The sequence below is a fragment of the Aethalodelphis obliquidens genome, unplaced genomic scaffold (assembly GCF_003676395.1).
Source record: "Aethalodelphis obliquidens isolate GAN/ISIS:26980383/991018 unplaced genomic scaffold, ASM367639v1 scaffold3, whole genome shotgun sequence".
In the NCBI taxonomy this organism is placed as follows: Eukaryota; Metazoa; Chordata; class Mammalia; order Artiodactyla; family Delphinidae; genus Aethalodelphis; species Aethalodelphis obliquidens.
Window position 1 is genome coordinate 81804294 of NW_020837947.1, and position 21622 is coordinate 81825915.

Genomic DNA, 21622 nt, shown 5'->3' on the forward strand with positions numbered 1-21622 from the left:
TTGAATTCTATTTGCTAATATTTTATTTTTTAAATATATCTATATTCATAAACAAAATTCGGTTACAGTTTTCTTTTTGTTTTTTATTAGACCTGGCATTAAAGTTGTGCTGACATCTTAGAAGCTGTCCATCTTTTTTCTTTCTTTTTTTTTGCGGTACGCGGGCCTCTCACTGTTGTGGCCTCTTCCGTTGCGGAGCACAGGCTCCGGACGCCCAGGCTCAGCGGCCATGGCTCACGGGCCCAGCCGCTCTGCGGCATGTGGGATCCTCCCGGACCGGGGCACGAACCCGTGTCCCCTGCATCGGCAAGCGGACTCTCAACCACTGCGCCACCAGGGAAGCCCCCTGTCCATCTTTTCTTTGGTCTAAAATACTTTAAACAACATGAGCTAGGTAAACCCTGCTGAGAAACCACTTAGTCTTTGTCCTTTTTTCGGTGGTAGACCTTGAATCATCTCTTCAATTTCTTCCACATAATTAGTGAAGTCATATTTTCCAACGATTCTTTGTCTATTTTTTACATTTTTGGGAGGAAATCATCTATCCTTCTAGGTCATCAAAATCCTTTCTTTAGAATCACACATAGTAGTCTCTCGGAATCATTTAGCCCACACACTATCTGTGGTCAAATTTATGTTTATAAATTTCTTTCTTCTTTCCAATTTGTCTCATTTCTAATTTTTATTTTCTGTTTCCTTAACTGAATTTTATTTATTTTATTGGCCATTTTATTAAACCAGATTTTGGATTTGTTTATCCTTTTAACAATTTTTTAAAAAAATTCTGTTGGAATGAAATTCTGCCATTTGCAGCAGTGGGGATGGTCTTAGAGGATATTATACTTAGTGAAATAAGTCAGAGAAAGACAAATACTTTATGGTATCACTTATATGTGGAATCTAAAATATAATGTAAACGAATGTATACAGCAAAACAGAAGACTAACAGACATAGAGAGCAAACTAGTGGTTACCAGTGGGGAGAGGGCAGCGGGGAGGGGCCAGTTAGGCGTATGGGACTAAGAGATAAAAATTACTATGTATAAATTAGATAAGCAACAATGATATATAGCACAGGGAATTATAGCCATTGTCCTGTAATGACTTTTAATGGCATATAACCTGTAAAAATACTGAACCAATAGGCTGTACACCTAAAACTAATGTAATATTGTAAGTCAACTATACATCAATAAAAAAATTCTGTTTATTTTATGATTATACTTATTAATTCTCTTCTACTATTTTATTTTGGTTTATTTGTTGCTCTATTATTGTATGAGATAAAAACTTATTCCCTTTCTTTTTATATTTTCTCCTTTATACTTAAACATGTTTTGCACTGTATATTTTCACCCACAGTATAGCTTTTTCATGCTCCATTTATTTTGATATAAAGTATTTTCTTGTTCATTAATTTCTATGAATTCCCCTTTTATTTACTCTTTGGCTCAAGGGTTATATTTAGGAGTATTTTTCTTCATTTCTTGATTTCTTTATTATTGTTTATATCCAGGAATGTGTCTTGCAAGAGGTCTGCTTTTTAAACTTATTTGTTTTCCCAAGGAATCATAATTTTTTCTAAATATTCTATGAACATACAAAATAACTGTCTATTGGATAACTGATTCTCCCCCTCTGTCTCTCTGCCTGTCTCTGTCTCTGTCTCTCACTCTTTCTTTATAGATACCAGCAATCAACCTAAGTGAATGAGATACAGCATAACCTGCAGGTGCCAGCTCAAATGAGACCTGAAATTTCTTCCTCTTCTTCTTCTCAAGAACCAAAAGAGGGAATGGCAGCATTAAGGCCTGCTGCTGACACACACACTGATCAGAGGTAACACACACAGAATCCCTGAGAATTCTTGTGACAACTTGAGGAGGGAGATTACAAGAAAAGACTCAACATCTGGCTAGTAATTATTGGAATTCAGATCAGTAAATTGGGTTCTTCTATAAATACGACCTTTTTTTTTATTTGTTACCACATAAAGCCAGGAATTCACCCCTTAGACGTTATGATCAAATTCTAAATCTCATTTGACTCATAAAAGAGGTGGCTATATCTCATGCTCTTTTCTTTCTTTAATTGAATAAAGGATAAACTAATTCAGATTAAGTAGTCTTAGGACAGCAACTAGCAGAATAAACCAAGACTACAGCTCAAATCCATTTTCCCTCGGGCTAAAATTTTCAGTTTCTATAAACCGCAAGAATAAAGAAAATAGAGAGCTTCAGAAATTCCTAGTAAATGCCAAGCAAAAGGCAGAACTAAAGTCTTATTTAAGCCAGCCTGAGTCTTTCATAGGAACACTGGCTTTCAGATGGGTTTTCTTGTGGGATGACTCTTCCAGAATATCAAGGTTCTCTACCTTACTGACTGCTTGCTTGGGGGTCAGGTGGTGCCCCTACCAGGGGAGAGCGAGCTGAACTGGCTGCTCAGAGGGCACCTCTTGATATTCCTTCCTCGCAATTCTCCTGAAGGGTGCTCTGCCTGAAGCTGTACTTTAGTCAGTTTTTTGAAAGTTCTTTCCTTCTTTTTCCCCCTGGTGGTCCCTGCTTTTCATTTTGTTGTACAATACACTCCGTCTGGTTCCCCGTACAGCTCATACTTGTCTTACTCTGTGCCTTTGTAAGTGGACTATTCCATTTGCCTCTCCCTTGTTCTGGAGAACTCCTACCTATGCTTCAAAACTCACTAAGGAGCCCTTTCCCAGCTCACTTCCCTCTGCCAGGCAGAGTTTTCAATGCCTCCTCTTCCTTCCCATGGCACCCTTTACAAACCATCCAACACCTCACGCATGCTGTCTGAAAGAATGTTTTCTCTTTCATCTCTGTTACAGTAGCGCTGCAGTGTCTGGTACAGAGTAGATAGTAAATGATCAAGTAAATGGATGCCTGAACAAGCGTGTTCTAAAACCTAGCACGTGTTCAGAAGGAAACTTCAGTATCAAGCTCGGTTCTAGTTGGCATCAAACTGCTTTGAAAATAAATTCAAGGCTTTTTATTTCATCGATTCTAGTTAACTACCCTTGAGACAAAGACAGACGTTAAGATAGGAGAGGACAGATTAAGCACAGATAACTAAGAGCTCATGGAAATTAGCCACTCACGTGAATTTCTGAGAATCTCGGAGAAGAAAAGGCCGAGATCCAACAATGTTTCCTCATTTAAAGAATACACATGAGTAATGAGTAAGCTGAATATCGATCCTTGGCAAAATTCTACAATCAGTTATTAAGCAAATTGGTTTTATGCCCTTTGTAAAGAAAAAGATGATTATCAAGAAGGTACCTCATGTCAAAAAACAAAAATCATTCAAATGTTATGAGATTGGTTTATTTCATGCAGTAAGACATTTAACAAAATTTCTTAGCATGTGTTAGATAAATGTGGGTTAAACTGCAGTGAAGTAAGTGGTTAAATATGCTAATTTTATATCCATTTGTGTTTAGTCGTCATAGAAAGATTTCTCCAAGGGTGTGCCACAGAGCTGTGCCCTAGGCCTTGTCTTATTCAATATTTATATCAGTTACTCAAAGACTCAGAATTTATGTATACAAAATTTGTGGCCGCTAGAAAGCTAAAAAGTGACTGTCGTAATAGATGTCAGAATCAAGGGTTAAAGTTTCCAAGTAGAAACACTAGGGGAAAACCCCACAATAAAAGTTGGCACGTATAAATGTCAATGCTTACATTCTGATTCAAGGAAACAACTGCCTGACAATAGTACAGACCTATCATATTTTGAGATTCATTCTAGCTCTGAACATTTGTGCTTCCAGAGGTAATCTAGCCTTGCCCTCTCCTTTTACAGATGGAGATTCTGAAACAGCCATGCAATCAGCTAAGCTGGAGCCAGGATTAGGGCTCAGCCCCACTAAACCCCCTTCACTCTATTATATCGCCTGCATTATCCACTCCTCAAACGTACCAGAAGATCTTGCCCACTTGTGAGCATCCCACTAACAGCACCCTGATAAGCTGGCGCATCACAAGATGAAGTCTGTGGGGACCAGTAGGGGCCTCTGCATCCACGAGGCACAACAGAAACACCTGAGATCCTAGCGTGCAAATGTTCAGGAGAAGACATCTGCCACTGTCAATGCTCCAAAAGCCTGTCAGTCACTTGAAGAAGGAACAAGCCGAGAAAGTATTCTTCCCAAGGGGATAAACTGGTCAAAATAACAGGGAATAGATTTTGACTTAAAACGAAGAACTTAGAATTGTCTGTTATTAGCATTAGTGAGCAGACCCTGGAAGCTGTCAAAATCCAAATAACGGATGAGGGTCAGCGGAGATGACCTCCTGAGTTCCCTCTAAAAGGAAGAGGCCTTGGTTTGACCTCTGTCTCCTGGGTGCTCCTGTGTGACTCAGCCCTCGATTTTCACCAGGACGTCAACGCCATGAATCATCTGTACACACAAGTAAATCTTAAGTGGGAGAAAGGACCACTGCAGGTGAGCCCTGGAACACGGACAGCAGGTGATGCCATCTGCATCACCACACTCCACCCCAGGGCGGGACAAGTGCGCGGACTTAAAGTAACATTCCACAAAACGTTTGCCCAAAGCGTTTGTGCTTTACCATTTTGTCATTATTTTTGATCTCATGGTATGATGACCTCATGACCAGCGGGACACAGAGAACATCACGGAAGAATGCAGAAAAGACGAAGCCAATATTAACTGCTTTCTGTGTCTTGCCTCGTTCCTCCTCTGTTGCTATTAGAACAGGTGGTGGGAGTTACTTTTATGGCTTAAAGAAGATTGTGAAGATTAGCAAGCAAAATAAGACCCCAAAATAAATTCTTTAAGATATTAAACTAAGAAGCAATAGACGATCCTAAGTCCAGACAGTAACTTGTCACACAGGCGGTTGTTTGTACAATGTCCGCTAGGACAGCAGCTGCATCGCACCTCTGCTTTCTGAGCAGTGGAATTTTGCTATGTAAGTCTGGCGGGACACTTGTTCAGCAACGACTATACAGTGAATTGCTTTTACATTGACTGTGAAGGAAGCTCACATGCCACTGGGCTCTAAATAAAAATGATGCACCTGTCATCTAATATTTGGTGACCATGGATTAATGATTCCCCTACCATCTGGAATCACCTCCAACAAAGAGATGTGGTTATGTGAGGTATATTTATTAACTGAAATCTAGTGAAAACAGTGAGATATAATGAATATTTGATGATTATATGAAGGAGAAGCAATTGCCAGATAAATTTTTAAGTCCATTTCTTTTTGTAATTTTTAAAAACCACATCTTTTCATTACACTAAAATCTCTGTCACCAAATGTGAGGGTTGCCTTTACCTTCCTCTTAATTTAAAACTCAGTCTGATTCAGGAATGCTCTCATGTGAGAGGGGAACTGCATAACAGATCTCTTCCTTGTTACTGAGTCCACAAAATACTCAAGTCACCTGTTCAGGAATTTTTATATTAAAATTTATCTTTCCTCCTCAGAGCTACCTGAAATAAAAATGGAAGGAAAGTAACTCGAAAAGGGAACTAGGCTTGGATGGGATGAAAGCAAAAGAGCTGGGAAAGAAAGCCGGAGGGGCGGCAGGATTACCAAGAGGCTGTGGAAAAAGGAGCCCGGGGAAAGTGGAGAAGACTAAGTCTATAGCAGAGGGTGACCCTGAGCAAGGCGGAGGGGACTAAAGCACAGGAGTGGGCACCCGAGACAGCGCCGGAGACTGGAATGAAGAAAGAGGGTAACTGGAATAAAGGTCAAAACAAGAGCAGAATTCAGACAAACTGTAAACCACCCTTTGAGAATACTCAGCCCCTACTAAAGAGAAAGCTATCCACAGTCAAGTTGTCTTAACAATCATGTGAATGAGGGTCGTGACTCTTCTACTTATCTCTCATTATGTGCCCCGAATTTCCATATTTCTTTGTCCTTAAATTACATAAAATAGTTACTGAATAAATTTCCATGCAAAACCAACCTAAGGTTACTGCTGTCAATAGTTCCAAAAATTCCACTGTAATTGCAACTAAAAATTATGACAGAAGACTCAATAGATGACCCTTCACACTACCACAAAGTTAAAAAGACACTGTGTAATATCTGGTATTAAAAGAACTGTATTATTTTGTTTTTTAGAGTAAGGAACTGAATAGTGGCTTGCCAAAGGCAAGGTCCTTCACAAGTAATGAAAAATGGAACTATGTTAACCGATTATTACTTCTCTGCACATTTTAGTATACTATTAAATATAGTTTACTATTAAATATATGTTTTATATATTGTCTTTTTTGAAACAAAACTTATTTTTTAAAATTTATTTTATTGAAGTATAGTTGATTTACAGTGTTGTGTTAGCTTCTGGTGTGCAGCAAATTGATTCAGTTATATACATATACACACACATTCTTTTTTCATATTCTTTTCCCTTATGGTTTATCACAGGATACTGACTACAGTTCGCTGTGCTATACAGTAGGAGCTTGTTGTTTATCTATTCTATATATTACACTTTGCATCTGCTAATCCCAAACTCCCAATCTATACCTCCCCCTACCCCCCGACTTGGCAACCACAAGTCTGTTCTCTACATCTGTGAGTCTGTTCCTATTTCATAGATAAGTTCATTTGTGTCATATTTTAGATTCCACATATAAGTGATATCTTTTAAAGACAAATATCATATGAAACAGAATTTCAAGGATCATACATGTGAAACTAATTTTGATCTCTCACTCCACCTCACAAATTCAATAGCCGGAATCTGAAAAAACAGGGTTGATACTGAGTTGAATAAATCAAAATAACAATTATCGAATACTTCAGAAGGTTGAAAAGAAACACTAAGGCTTGTCTACACTAATCTCCTTCGGCATTGAATTAATCAATTGAATTCTTCTATGTGCTCGGCATTATGTTGGTTTTCTGAGATAAAGACGTAAACAGATACGGTCCCTGCTCTTATGAAGCTACTGTTCTACTGGGGGAAATAGAAAAAAAAAAGTCAGTAAATTTATAATTATAAATTGTGATAAGTTGTACAAAGGTGAAGTGTAGTATTAAAGGTACAATGAGAAATTAAACAAAAGGAACTGAATTTGATTGGAGTATCGAGAAAGCCTCCCCTGAGAAAACGACTTTGAAGATGTAGATAGAGGTTAACCAACGGAAGGGAAAGAGTGTTCCAAACAGAACCAACGGACAGTTCCGAGGCAGAAGACAGGCTGGCGAGTTCAGGGAACTGCGGCAGGAGCAGAAGTACAGAAGGGGAGTGAATGAGAGATGAGAGGCAACTACAGGGACTGGGGATTTTCACCTAATGGGAAGCAGCTAAATATTTCAAGCACAAAGAGCCCATGAGTAGTTTTGTAAAGATTCATCTCTATAATTGGAGGATGGATGAGAGAAGGGAGAGAGTGAAAACAGGAAGATTAGGCAGGAGTTGATAATAAATGATTACAGCTTGGTGGTATTGGGGGCTAGGGAGAGAAACAGATAGATGCAAACTATAATTTGGAAGTAAAATTGACACTGGCCGGAAATTTCAGAACACTGTTAAATAATAATGGTGATACCTTTGTCTTGTTCTTGATTTTAATGGGAATTTCTTAAATATTACATTATCATTGGCATAAGTCTGACACTCCTTAGGAAATGTTAGACATTTGCAGCTCTCTGCGTGAGCTTGGTCTGTACTATTCTTTGGGGGTCTATCTTTTTTTTTTTTTTTTTTTTTTTGGCTGCATTGGGTCTTATTTTCGGCATGTGGACATCTTTTTTTTTTTTTGCGGCACGCGGGCCTCTCACAGTTGTGGCCTTGGCCTCTGCCGTTGCGGAGCACAGGCTCCGGACGCGTAGGCCCAGCGGCCATGGCCCACGGGCCCAGCCGCTCCGTGGCACGTGGGATCCCCCCAGACGAGGGAACAAACCCACGTCCCCTGCATCAGCAGGAGGACTCTCAACCACTGCGCCACCAGGAAAGCCCTGGGGTTCTATCTTAATCAAGAAGGTTTTGCTCTCAAGGACTCAAGCTTGCTTTGGATGTTGGTGCATTAAAGTTTCTTCTTCTACAATCCACACCCCTTGGCTATGTCTGTGCCCCCTCACCCCTCACAGATGGTTCTTGAGAGGGTTCTCTGCATGCTCTCTTTACTTGTCTGTCACTCTTCAACATACTGCACTTGATGTCTACCCTTATTATTCCACCAAAATGACCTTTGCCAAAGTCACCAGTGACCCATGGCAACAATTTTACTTGCTCATCTAGGGAGGCAGTGAGTTAGGGCTCTGGTGTTCCTTCTTAATTTTTCACCTTCTGCCCCTGTTTCCTCATCTACAGAGTGGGGTTAATAACAGCAGAGAGATGCTGGGAGGATTGAATGAGGTAATTCATATGAAGCTCATAGAAGAAAAATGGCTGAGCATAGTAAACGTTCAACAAATATTAGCTACTGATATTGCGATCTCATTTGACTGCTAAGCACATTTTGAACTTGTAAACGCTCACTTTCTTCTACTTGGCAACACATTCTACTGGTTTTCGCTGCACTTCTCCAGATGCATCTTCTCTATGTTCTTCTTCTTCCTCTACTCAACTTCTGAATGTTGAAGTTCCTCAGCTCACAGGCCCAGGCCTTCTCTGACTTCCAACCCCTCTCCTTATGCAGTCTCGCCCACTCCCATTGCAATGTGCTGACCACCCATCACTTGTAACTGGAGTACAGACTTTTTTTTCTGAACTCCAGGCTCAGACCTCATTAGATGCCTCACACAACCTCAAACTCATGGTATAAATCCCTACCCAAATTTGTTCCTCTTCCAATGTACAATGGCCAGAATGTGACAGTTATCTCTTATCACCACCTTCTCTCTTACACCTACATCACTAAACTCAGTTGGTGCTATCTCCAAGTTATATGTGAAATCTATCCACTTCTCTCCACCTCCAGGAAAACTACAAGCTGCAATCATCTCTTGCTTGACTACTGCACAGCCTCCTAGTAGGCACCCTACAGCAAGACGTGACACATGAAGAGAGCTAAAGCAATTGGAACGAAGAAGCCAGAATGCACATTTCCTATGACACCGTCATATACAGCCTATTGCTTTCAATGGAAAAACTAGCAGAATTAATGAAATTAGGAACTAGATTCAAGAAAAGAATTGGGTAAAGTGACTAGATACTAAATAGAGATACAAAAATCAAGAGCTTTCCCATATATCAGCAATACTCACAGACTTACGGCTGCTTTTTTTTTCTCACCCCCGTACCCCTTCTTATAAATCCCATGCACTCTCTGTAAGTCAGCTGAGTTGGCCGCAGGGCTTTCCAGACTCAGGTGATGGAACCAGAGGTGAGTCAACTAGATTCTCTGTACTCGGAATGTGGGTATGACACCTGGTGATGGCAGTGTGTTATTGGCATTGGGATTATGAAGGTGTGCAAGCTGGGGACAAGGCTGCCACTCTGGTGTGGCCTCCTAATACTAAGTTTACCAATGAGCAAGCAGAGTCAGGATGTCACACAAGAGAACAGAGCGGTTTCACAGAAAAGAGAGATCGTGTGGCCAGAGAAGAAAAGAGAGGATGCAGAGGCATCTTAGTTCCTGAGTCCACTCCTCTGAGGCTCAGCCACACTCTGCTCTATCCCAAGGCAATGTGTAGAGTTAACATAAAACCAACTGGTAGTTATACCAACAGTAATATTGATATTTTGGAACTAGGAGAACTAAACTAAATTCATAAAGAAGACAAAAATAAAAGCAAACGGGGCTTCCCTGGTGGAGCAATGGTGAGTCCGCCTGCCGATGCAGGGGACGCGGGTTCGTGCCCCAGTCCGGGAAGATCCCACATGCCACGGAGCGGCTGGGCCCGTGAGCCATGGCCGCTGAGCCTGCGCGTCTGAAGCCTGTGCTCCACAACAGGAGAGGCCACAGCAGTGAGAAGCCCGCGTACCGCAAAAATAAATAAATAAATAAATAAATAAATAAAAGCAAACACTTTTTCAACATCTTACTCTATGCCGGGCACTTGTTCGGATCCTTTGATGACAACATCATTTAAGTTTGACACAAACCCAATAAGATCAGTATCATTATTATTCTCGGTTCAAGGATGAGGAAATCAAAGAGTGGGTAACCATCCAAATTTAAACATGTAGCAAGTAGCACTATAAGTGGGTAAAAGTATGCAAGAAAACATTTTAAAAGAAGAGTAATGAAAAAGTGTTCCCAGTGCTAGATGTTAAAATGTATTATAAGAGCTAAAATAATTAAAATAATGTGGCAGCAATACAGTAATCAATAGACAGAATACATACCCCTAAAATAATCTTGGTATATAAGAATTAGTATATGATAAAGAAAGCATCATGAACAAACGTGTAAGGAAATTATTATCAGACACGGTTTTGAAGGAAAAGTCAAGTTTCATCTCATAACATCATCAAGATACATTTAGGTGGAAGAAAGGGTTACAATGTGTAAAAGCAAAACTAGAAGAAAATGTGAGTGAATATTTAACTGATTTCTTGAAAGCACAGGATATCAAAATACAGAAGGAATTAAGGAAATCATTAAAGAAACACCAACTGTCAACAAAGAAATTTAGAATTTCTGTATATCAATTCATAGTAAACATTAAAGACAAACCTTAAGATGAAAATAATATTTATAATACCTATGACAGAATTGTGTGTATAAGTGTTTAAGGTGATATAGTTAAAGAAATACAAGAAATAAAGAAATAAAATTTTAAAGGGAAATGATGTTTATTGATTAAAAATTGTAAACATTTGAAAAACTTAATACTTAAAGCTAGTGAGGGTGGAATAAGGATGCAACCACTACTTACGAATGTGTAAACTGATTGAAAAAAAACTTTGGAGAGAGTAATTTGAGTATATGTATCAAGAATCTTAAAACTTTCAATACTCATCAACCCAATAATTTTAATTCCAGAAATCTAGTTTAAAGGAAGAACAAGAGGTATATTTAAAGATGCTTATCAAAGTATGCTGAGTCTGCATTACATGTACTAGCTAAAACATTTAAAACAACCGAAACAAAAAAGAAACAAAAACAAATAAGAAGGATTTAAATTTCCAACAAGGGAATGGTCAAATAAAATATATATCCATACAGTGAAATATTAAGCAATTATTAAAAATAATACTTTAAAAGACTAACATTCATGAAATAGTACAGCCCTTGATGGTTATTCTCCTCTTTTTCATGTCTCTTTTTTTGACATTTCACTTTTTCTATAACCACTATTAAAAGATGTAGCAACATATTTGACATAATCTAGAGTTATTCACTAGCCCCGTAAAGAATGAAGAAAATGACACACAATCAGTGAAGACTAACGTTAAGCCTCCAGCTTGGCTGTGGGATTACCATTACACTTCCCCACTGCCTGCTACCATGGCTAATTGAAAGTTGGCATGGCTGCTCCCATACCAATTGGCATTGGCCACAGATAAATTGCTGTGTATTTTGAAATCACAGTTATTATTCTACTCCATCTGTTCTCTTCATTTTTCAAGTCAACTGTCAAATTAAACAAGTAAGCCCTTCCTAAAAGTTGCCGAAGTGTTACATGTTACCAGGGTAAATGAAACAATTGTCCAATATGCTGATGTTCAGCAAATTCTACAAGGGGAACCAAGAGAGAATTCACAGGAAGTGAGGTGACATGTCAACAGTTGTTTTAAAGTGATGATGGGAAATGCTATATTTATAATAACAGTATTTAACATTCTTGCATTCATTCTGAATGCTAAGCATAATTGCCCAGAAAGCTTTAATAGTGAAATCCTAAAAATACATTTCAACTCTGACCTGCTTTTCCCAGTTGTTCTGGTCTCAGTATTACTTTAGCTAAAATTAATAAGCACATGGGACTATGTAAAAGTACTAAGTCATTCCTTGGTTTAGCTATTTGACACCTTGTATCTCTCCCTTCCCATTCTAATTGAGAATTTCATCTTTCTATAATATTTTCCTATTACACGCAAAGCATCTCTACCATTTCAAATATGGAACTATCTTTTGACCCAGTCTCTGAGTCCCACTATGTAAACATAACTTTAATGATTACTATGCAAGTCATGGGAGAAGAAGGGGAATGAAGTCGCTAAATTATTCACCCTTTTTGCTCTGAAGTAGAGTTCAACTGTTATACTAAAATAAGGAAATTTTATCTCATTTGCGTTCAATTTATTACAAAAATGGCCCCATTTTTCACCCCTCTATGTAGCCATACCCCTTGCAGTGAGACTTCGTCGCTATCAAGAGGTGGCATTTGTTTTCCCGCCCCTTGAATCAGGGCTCGGTTTGGGACTTGCTTTGGCCAACACAATGTGGCAGAGTTGATGGCATGCTGGCTCTGAACCAGGGGCCTGGAGAGGCCTTATGTGCTTCTGCCTGCTCTCTTTGGACCCCTGCCGTTACCTTGAGAACAGGGCCATCGTTGGAGGATGGGAGACCATCTGAGTAGACATGCTGTCCATCAGAGCCCGACCTAGACCAGCCACCCTCAGCCAACCCATCAGCTGAGCACAGATACACAGCAAACCTAGACAAGACCAGCTGGGAGCAAAGTCACTGAGCTAATAAGCCCAGTCTAAACCGCTAAACCACAGGAGAACAAGCTAGACAAATGAATGTGTTAAGCCACTGAAGTTTAGGGTGATTTGTTACACGCCAGTAGCTAACTAATATATCCTCTCGTCTTTTCCTTACTTATTTAGAAGTAAAATTAGGAAGTAATACTAGGCAAATAAAAAATCAGACATAGTAATTATATCAAATCTATTTTCCTCAAAATATCAATATTTACATTTTGGCTGTTGGGGATATTAACATTTACTGAGCACCTTTTAGTTACTAGGCACTTGTTTTACTCCTACAAAAATCCCATAAGGGGGCTTCCCTGGTGGCACGGTGGTTGAGAGTCCTCCTGCCGATGCAGGGGACACAGGTTCGTGCCCCAGTCCGGGAAGATCCCACATGCCGCAGAGCGGCTGGGCCCGTGAGCCATGGCCGCTGAGCCTGCGCATCCAGAGCCTGTGCTCCGCAACAGGAGAGGCCACAACAGTGAGAGGCCCACGTACCGCAAAAGACAAAAAACAAAACAAAACAAAAATCCCATAAGTATGAATTATCTTTATCTTATAGAAAAGGAGAGTAAGGTAAAGACAGCAAGGAACATGTCCAGGTTCACACAGCTGGCATGGCAGAGCTGGATTAGAACACGGGACACAGGAATGTGAATCCACTTATCCTACCATCAGTTCCACCATCAGTTCCACAATGAACTGTTAAGTCTAGGCTCTCCCTAGAGTGGTTCTCCAGAAACTAGGAATGCGTGTTCCCTGCCAAATGACCAAGATGCTACCCCAGAAGGTTCTGAAGAATAATTTATGCATATTATAGAGGCATACTCACTTATGCTTTTTCTCATTCTCCAACAAAGCTTTAAATGGCAAAAATACCACAGCTATGCCTTCAAATTCTCAACTCAAGTTCTATGTGCAATTACCATAACAACAATTGGATGGAATATTGACTAACGAAAAGTGAAAATATCTTCCAGTGTAAAAGGTCTTGATTTATTTGAAGGCATAATTGTTGTTTCTAGTAGCAAATGAGTACTACTGATTGCCTTATTGACTATAATCTCATGATATTTAATGCTAGAAGGCAAAAGGCCACACATCATTCATAAAATCAACACTAAGCCTAAATGTATATTTTATTCTAGGATGGCCAATGAAAATTGGAGTTATGTCATCTGAAAATTAAGAAATACAAACGATCGGATGCATGCCTTAATTATAAATAACCGAGACAGTTTTGGATTAGTAAAGCATACTTGTACTTAACCATACATTAGAATAGACATTTTAATAATTCTATTCATTTGAATATCACATTTTCTACAAAATTATATTACAGATTATACTACCTTATATTGCAGTAATACAATACAATAATACATGGTTAAATAAATCAACTAAATAGGCATCAGTTAGGTGTTTTTCCAGTGGATTCTGTCAGGTAAAGTATTTGCAACAGCTATAAAACCAGAGTAATCAATATTTAAATATAATTTTCTGATTTAAATAAATATATGGCATTTCAGGACCTAGACAACACTCTGGTAAGAAGACAATAAAAATCACAAGTCACTGGAAATTTATAGCAACCAGTTTTCCAAAGTTTTCAGAGATAAATTAAAGCAGGAATCATATGCATTTGTTAGTGTTATGGTTATGGTTATTGTTATTAGTTTAACTCAGGGTGAAAGAAAAGATCATTGATCAAGACGATGAAAGTAGGTAATGCCCGTAAGTCAGAAACTGTTGAAACATGAACACTCTAGACTATAGAACACATGAACTGTTGCACACTGTCCACATCTCCTGGAGCCACATGGTTCATGACAAAAAGCAATATGGTTGTTCTCTTTTCTTTTCATTAAACTTAAGAGATCTTGAAGAGACCAGATAATCTCAATATCAAATGGAAAAGTTTCACAGTTGCTGAAACATCTTAGATCCCTGTAAAGATTTGCTGCCATGTGTGCCCATATTATCTTAAATGTCACTCTTGAATGAACCAAAATCGACAACATTTTAGCTAGAAAATGTCAGGAACACTGTGGCGAGAGTAACAGTTGCCACTGGATGTTTCTCTCTCACAAGTAAATGATATGTTAACAGTAAAGTGCAGCAGAATCAAGTTTAATGCTAAAGAAATTAGTTTTTAAACTTTAAGTCAGTTAGGGTTTGATTGACAACATACAAGAATGAGAATTTTAAAAGCAAACTAAATTACATGATCTGAAGCAATTACTTAAAATATTGAATTCTATTATGAAGCAGATGTTTACATTTGCTTTTCTATTTGCTCCTTTTCATAAATGCAACCGAGTAATACTCCTGTTTTCACAAAGATCTAAAGTAAAGATCTGGGCTCAGCATTTAGGAATGGTGATCACTTCATTGAACCCCTGCCAGATGGCCTTTTTCTAAAGTCATGTTCAGAGCCTAGCTCTTGCATCTACCTTGGTTGTATAACAAGAGTTGGTTTGGCTATGTCATTATGAGGAAGGCTGACGGTGGGGATAACTGTCATCAAGAGTGGACTCTTGGAGCCTGTGCTCTGCAACGGGAGAGGCCACAACAGTGAGAGGTCCGCGTACCACAAAAAAAAAAAAAAAAAAAAAAAAGAGTGGACTCTTCACCAGTCAGAATGGCCATCATTAAAAAATCTACAAATAATAAATGCTGAAGAGGGTGTGGAGAAAAGGGAACTCTCCTACACTGTTGGTGGGAATGTAAATTGGTGCAGCCACTAGGGAAAACATAATGGAGGTTCCTTGAAAAATTAAACATATAACTACCCTATGATCCAGCAATCCCACTCCTGGGCATATATCTGGACAAAACTATAATTTTAAAAGATACATGCACCCCTATGTTCACAGCATCACTATTTACAACAGCCAAGACATGGAAGCAACCTAAATGTCCATCGACAGATGAATGGATAAATAAGATGTGGTACATACATACAATGGAATACTACTCAGCCATAAAAAAGAATGAAATAATGCCATTTGCAGCAACATGGATGGGCCTAGAGATTATCATACTAAGTGAAGTAAGTCAGACAGAGAAAGACAAATATCATGTATCACTTATATGTGGAATCTAAAATATGACAGAAATGAACTTATCTACAAAACAGAAACCGACTCACAAACGTAGAGAACAGATTTGTGGTTGCCAAGGTTGGGGAGAGGGATGGAGCAGGAGTTTGGGGTTAGCAAATGCAAACTGTTATATATAGGATGGATAAACAACAAGGTCCTACTGTAGAGCACAGGGAACTATATTCAACATCCTGTAATCAACCATAATGGAAAAGAATATGAAAACGGTTGTACATATATGTATAATTGAATCACTTTGCTATACAGCAAAATTAACACAACATTGTAAATTGACTCTACTTCCATAAAATAAATTTTTGAAAAAAGAAGAGTGAACTCTTCATTTTGTTTACTGCTAGTAGTAGCCATATAACACCTACAGTAATACTGAAGGAACCTAAGGAAAATCCCCCAGAGAAGGGATGTTTAAGACCACTCCTATAGAAACAGAGAAATCAGAATGTAGACCTCAGCTGGGGGTCTATTCCTCAGCCAGAATCTAGACATCCCCTCTCCTGCCTCATGGGCTACGCTGTCAGGGATCCAGGGATCCCTGAATGATGCTCCAGCCAGTAACAGGTCAGTGGGGTGAGGTCGTTCCTAAGCTAAACCAGAACGTGGCAAACCTGAAGAGAGCTGTCCTCTGGGAGAGCCTTGCCAGCATCAGAAACTAATCTTTGAGAGAAAGAACCACCCCTTCAAATACTCTTCCCTTTAGGACTGACTTGGCTGCACTGTGTTTGCTTAGGTAATGAGGCGTGAGTTCCTGCCCTGTAATAAGTTGCTGTAGACAGACTCAGGAATATGCTTTCAGATGAGGTCCGCTATACTTGCTCTAGTTCCATGGGTTCTTTTCTGGAATGAGGACAGCATCTTCAATACACTGAGGAACCCCGTGATAGCCCAGCTTGGGTCAAGCTGGCCTGAAAGCTAGTTTTCTAGCCATAAAGAGAAGCAGCAGATTTCTCTACATGGTTTATACTGGATTATAGAAACATCATCTGAAAACCATCATATGGTATTTTCTCTTTGACAGTTGATAAACTTCCTTTTTTGGTCAGTAGCCACGTGGCTTTGGTAGATATGATCTCTCTGAACAACAGCAACTTCCTGAATTATTTCATTTTGCAACTCGTGAATTTTGTCACTTATAACAGTCAAATTTTAAACACAGCAGAGGCCACATTAAGGTAATTAAAGAAGAAAGGTGAGCCTTATTTTCACTATATATTCAGTTTTCCACAAAGAATTGAAATTCAAATGAGATTGTCTTTATATAGAAAACAAATTGTGTTGCAAGCAGTCCAAGAATCTCATTCTGGTGTCACACAGAGACGAGTGCCTCGCATATTTTTCTTGTTTAATCTAGAAACAAAAAGTTTCTAATCTAGAAACGAATACTTGGATATCAACTATTTATCTTATGGAAAAATATGTGTGGTCATGTGTCATAATACACAGCATGTAACACTGAAGAAACCCAAACATCCCATATATGGTAAACAAAAATCAAAGCAGAACATATTTTTAACATAAGCGTTGTTATGTGAATCTTACATTTGACTATAAACCATTCAAGCTGTAATTCTCATTCAAGACATTGTCTTTTCTACTTGGTGCTTTATTTCTTCCTGATAACCATATTCTCCATAAATATTTTCACCTCTCGGTGACAGGGACTATTTGAAGGCAACCGTTAACAGATATGAGGAATTAGAAGGGAAATCTTTGAAGCCAGATATACTGAATGTTTTCCAATACCTCATAGCCTGTGAGAATCTATTTATTACTAAGCTATACCAACCATATATCTAAAATATCAAAATAGCCACTAAGATTCTAGTGAGATGGCGACTTTAAATTACAGAGAATATATCTGTTTTCCTTGCTTATTCTTACTTGTTCCTACAGGTAAAGTCCCATTAATAAAGCAGGACTATGTAAAGCATTTATTTAAAGCCATGGTCTTGCAACGATGGTTATTCTAAAGCAAAAATATTCAAGAGCTTCCTAAGAAGGAGGATCCACTTAAAAAACAGTCATCTCTCAATGGACTTCTCTTCAATTATACGATAATTACATGGCTAGCCTTCCTTCCCCCTCACTGTTCTGTGAGGAAAAGTAATTAGCAAGTAGCTTACAACATGTGTAATTTGTCTTATAATAATAATAGATGCTCATTCTGTCTATAAATACTTACTGAAGAAGCAAAAATCTGACAACGGCTCAGCAAACTCAACACAGGCCACACAGGAGAGATGATCTCCTCTGGCTGCCCAACTACATGGCAGGTTATGAAACAACGGAATGGTGCTGTTTTTGTTCTATTTGAAAATAAAACTAGACGCATGAAATGCAGAAGGATGCAGGTGATTGTGTGAAGGGAAATTCTAGATGACTAAGACAGTTCTGTCCTCTACACTTTGAGTACAAAGCTGTGAATGTGTGAAACGACTGCTTGAATGGAGGGGTTAACAGCTTCTCTCAGCTGCAACCTGCAGCCCTCTCCACATGGCTTTCTTTACCTCTGAGTCTGGTAACCAGTAACCTGGCGGGGTTTAAGGCGTTCCCTATAACCCAGTCTGGAATATTGCACAATCCTTACGGTTTTCCTAAATGTTGCCCCTGCCTTTTAAACATTCCCTTTATTCAACTCTTCCACACTATTCTATTTTGAATGTGCCATCCCTTTTCTGTTGGACCTTGACTATTACAATTAGTTCTACTTATTTATTTCCTCAGGAAAAACTCCACTGATAAACTAGGTGTACATATAAACAAAGCATTTATTTAGACTTGGACATTTCATGAGCACATCAATGACGTTGCAGCACAAAAATATAATGCTTAATAAATGTCTGAATTATTTATGATTTAACTAGAAATATGTAGAAATAACTACCACCTAAACAAGTGTAGAAAGACTTATGACAGTCATCGATATGGTAAGTCTGCCTTAGGTGAAGCACATATTTTAAATTATTTCTATAAAATCATTGAATTGCTTTTATGGAAAGCACAAAAACAAGTTAAATATTCTAGTTCAAAATATTTTCAAGAACACAATTCAGTTTTACAAATGAGTATGAAAAGTGATCTTTACCTTTCCACCAATTTCTCCTTTGCTACCTTCGAAGCCTTGCTCTCCCTGTAGAAGAGGAATGTGACGTGTATAATAACAGGCACTACTTTTAACACAAGTAATAATAATAATCGTAGTTTCTAATATTGAAAAATCAATAATTGTATATATTAAAACCATTTCTGAAATGTAAGCTCGAAGCCAATATTAACTTATACAAAATTTAAACATTTCTAAACACTGAAGGAATAATTTTTTAGGGTAAAACCTATATAGCTTCACTACTTGCAATGCAATTTAATCTCCACAGACCGGAAGTTCTGCAACCAAAGTACCTTTCTCATAGGTGTTTTGAGAACTGAATGCATCAAATAGCGTGCCTGGCACAGACTCATTTAGCCATTACTGTTGTTATTACTACCACTATTTATTCCACCAGATCCAGGAGAAACATCCTTCTCAAGCTGACTTCCACGGAAGACCGTCCCAGGGACAGGTGTGTGATGAACGAGGCCAGGGTTCGGGCTCTGGCTCTGACAGCGGCGCCAGGCTCTTTCCCACCCAGATGGCCCGCCTCTCCAGCACAGAACGGGTGTGGGCTCTCACTCATCATGTTGTTTCTGAGAGGTATAAACCCCCTGTTCTTCAAGTAAAACCTCTCTGATCTGACAAGCTTATTTTCCCACTTAACTCTGCACAGATATTTAGAGTACTGATGTTTCATTCATACGATCAACAAATATTCATTGAACGGCAAATATACATCAGGCACTCACAACAGCGTAGCCGGCAAGGGAATGCTGGGGGTGGGTCATACCCACCCCTCCACCCACAGGAAGCGGTCAGTAAACCCAGACGAGGGATGGAGGGTTTCTTATCTCCAGTTTTTATCTGCAGTGCTTCAAACAAGGTGACACTTAATGTAGTTAAAATTTGTATGTAAGAAAAGGAATGCCTGCTTTTTTACTATGTGTATATTATACATGTCCTCATACACCCGATGACACATACACACACACCCGATTAAGTCATTACTTCTGGGGCTTCTGGTGGCGCAGTGGTTACAAATCCGCCTGCCAATGCAGGGGACACGGGTTCGAGCCCTGGCCAGGGAAGATCCCACATGCCGCGGAGCAACTAAGCCCGTGCATCACAACTGCTGAGCCTGCGCTCTACAGCCCGTGCTCCGCAACAAGAGAAGTCACTGCAATGAGAAGCCCACGCACTGCAATGAAGAGTAGCCCCCGCTCGCTGCAGCTAGAGAAAGCCCACGCGCAGCAACGAAGACCCAACGCAGCCAAAATAAAATAAATTTAATTTAAAATAATAATAATAATTACTTCTGCTTTATCTACCTTCAAAAAAGGTACAGGAAAGAAAGTAAGTTAGTATTTGGGTATATTTGCCACTGAATGTGTGGTCTTTTTCCTACCACTTTTCCTAAAATATAGACTTTAACTTGATCTGTTAATTCAAGCTGACACAAAGCTGCTGAACACCGCAGTACATCGGCCACAATGCCAGCATGAGGCAGCCACCATAAACCGCTGCTGGAAGGTCCTAAACTGTTTCCCAGAAGATAAATCTACACATCCCTTGGCTGGCAACTCGACTCACAGATGCAGCACCCGCTGTATCAATGGGTTTTGTCTAGAACTGCTGTGAAGAAGTGCAGAAGCTTGCCATTTCATCACTGCCAGTTCAATCTTAGTATCTTCATCAAGTAAGTAAAGGAAGATTTTTCAAAAGCTGTAACTACAAATACGCGCATATCTTTTTAACGGTAATTTTTAGCTACAGAGCAAAACCTAGATGTGACAGTAACTTCTGACTTCCTGTTGCTAAGATCTGTAAAACTTCTCCAGAGCATAGAAATGATATGCTTGGCTTTGGTGGGCATCTAATATCGCACCAATAATGCTCTCCCCTGTGGCGGGATTATCTGGGTGGCGTCATGACAGCTGGCGCCGCCTGAAGGGGCTCCCCGTCCCTTCAGGAAACTGGAATAAACCAGTCTCTGTGTTTCCAATAATGCTGGTCACCTACAATCATATTTCTTCCCAGGAGGAAAAATCAGCCCATGGACAATAAAGGGGTGAAATGAAGTTTACCTTGGTAAGGAGAAAGATTCTAGGCCCAGAAAGAAGCATCCTAGCCAATGCAAAAATCCCTACTGATTATGAATTTATCATTCTGAAAGAATTTTTTGAAGAGATTCGTTGTAGCATCTTTGTAAGATTTAATGTTTTATATCATTGCAACCATTATGTTTAGCTCAATCTGGGAAATACGAAAAGGAAAAGAAGTAACCACACACTGTCAAAGGTAATAAAGCCTGTTCCAGTCTTCATTTTAGACTCAACAGTGAAAACATTCCCAGAGCAGCTGTGCTCACTCCCCGGGCCCCCATGAAGCATCATTGCCCACTTCTCCGGAGAAGCATGTGGCTAAACCTCTCCGATAAAGCCCCCTCCTAAAGTAGGTCCTTTGAGAAGGGATCGCTTCCATGGGCTCTCTTTGGAAAGGAAGTTCAAGTGCTGGTTGACTCAGGGAATTCAATTTCATCAAACACATTTTCTAAATCTTCACTATACTTATGTACACATTCAACTTTCAAGATGTTAAAGTTCTTAACTAATATGAAACATTAAAAATCTCTTTACCTTTTGACCAGGTAAGCCTGGAGCTCCATGTAAACCATTTTCACCCTAAAAGAAATACACAGAATAAATTTTGTTAGCCACAAAAAACAAGTGAATAAAGAAATTTTTGTGTTTTTTTAACAACTTGTTCTAGGCTGGGAAAAAAGGCAGCCTAATGCTGAACGTGTATCAAG

General features: G+C 39.1%; 1 protein-coding gene across 1 annotated transcript in view; it reads right to left on the reverse strand.

Moving 5' to 3' along the window:
- The window catches only part of COL19A1 (collagen type XIX alpha 1 chain), a 349797-nt gene that overhangs the window by 241229 nt on the left and 86946 nt on the right, over positions 1–21622 (reverse strand). Inside the window, exons 9-10 of the mRNA XM_027093224.1 lie at positions 21450–21494; positions 18808–18852 (exon numbers count right to left, since the gene is read on the reverse strand). Of these exons, the coding sequence (XP_026949025.1) occupies positions 18808–18852; positions 21450–21494 (90 nt within the window). The remainder of the gene's footprint in view (positions 1–18807; positions 18853–21449; positions 21495–21622) is intronic.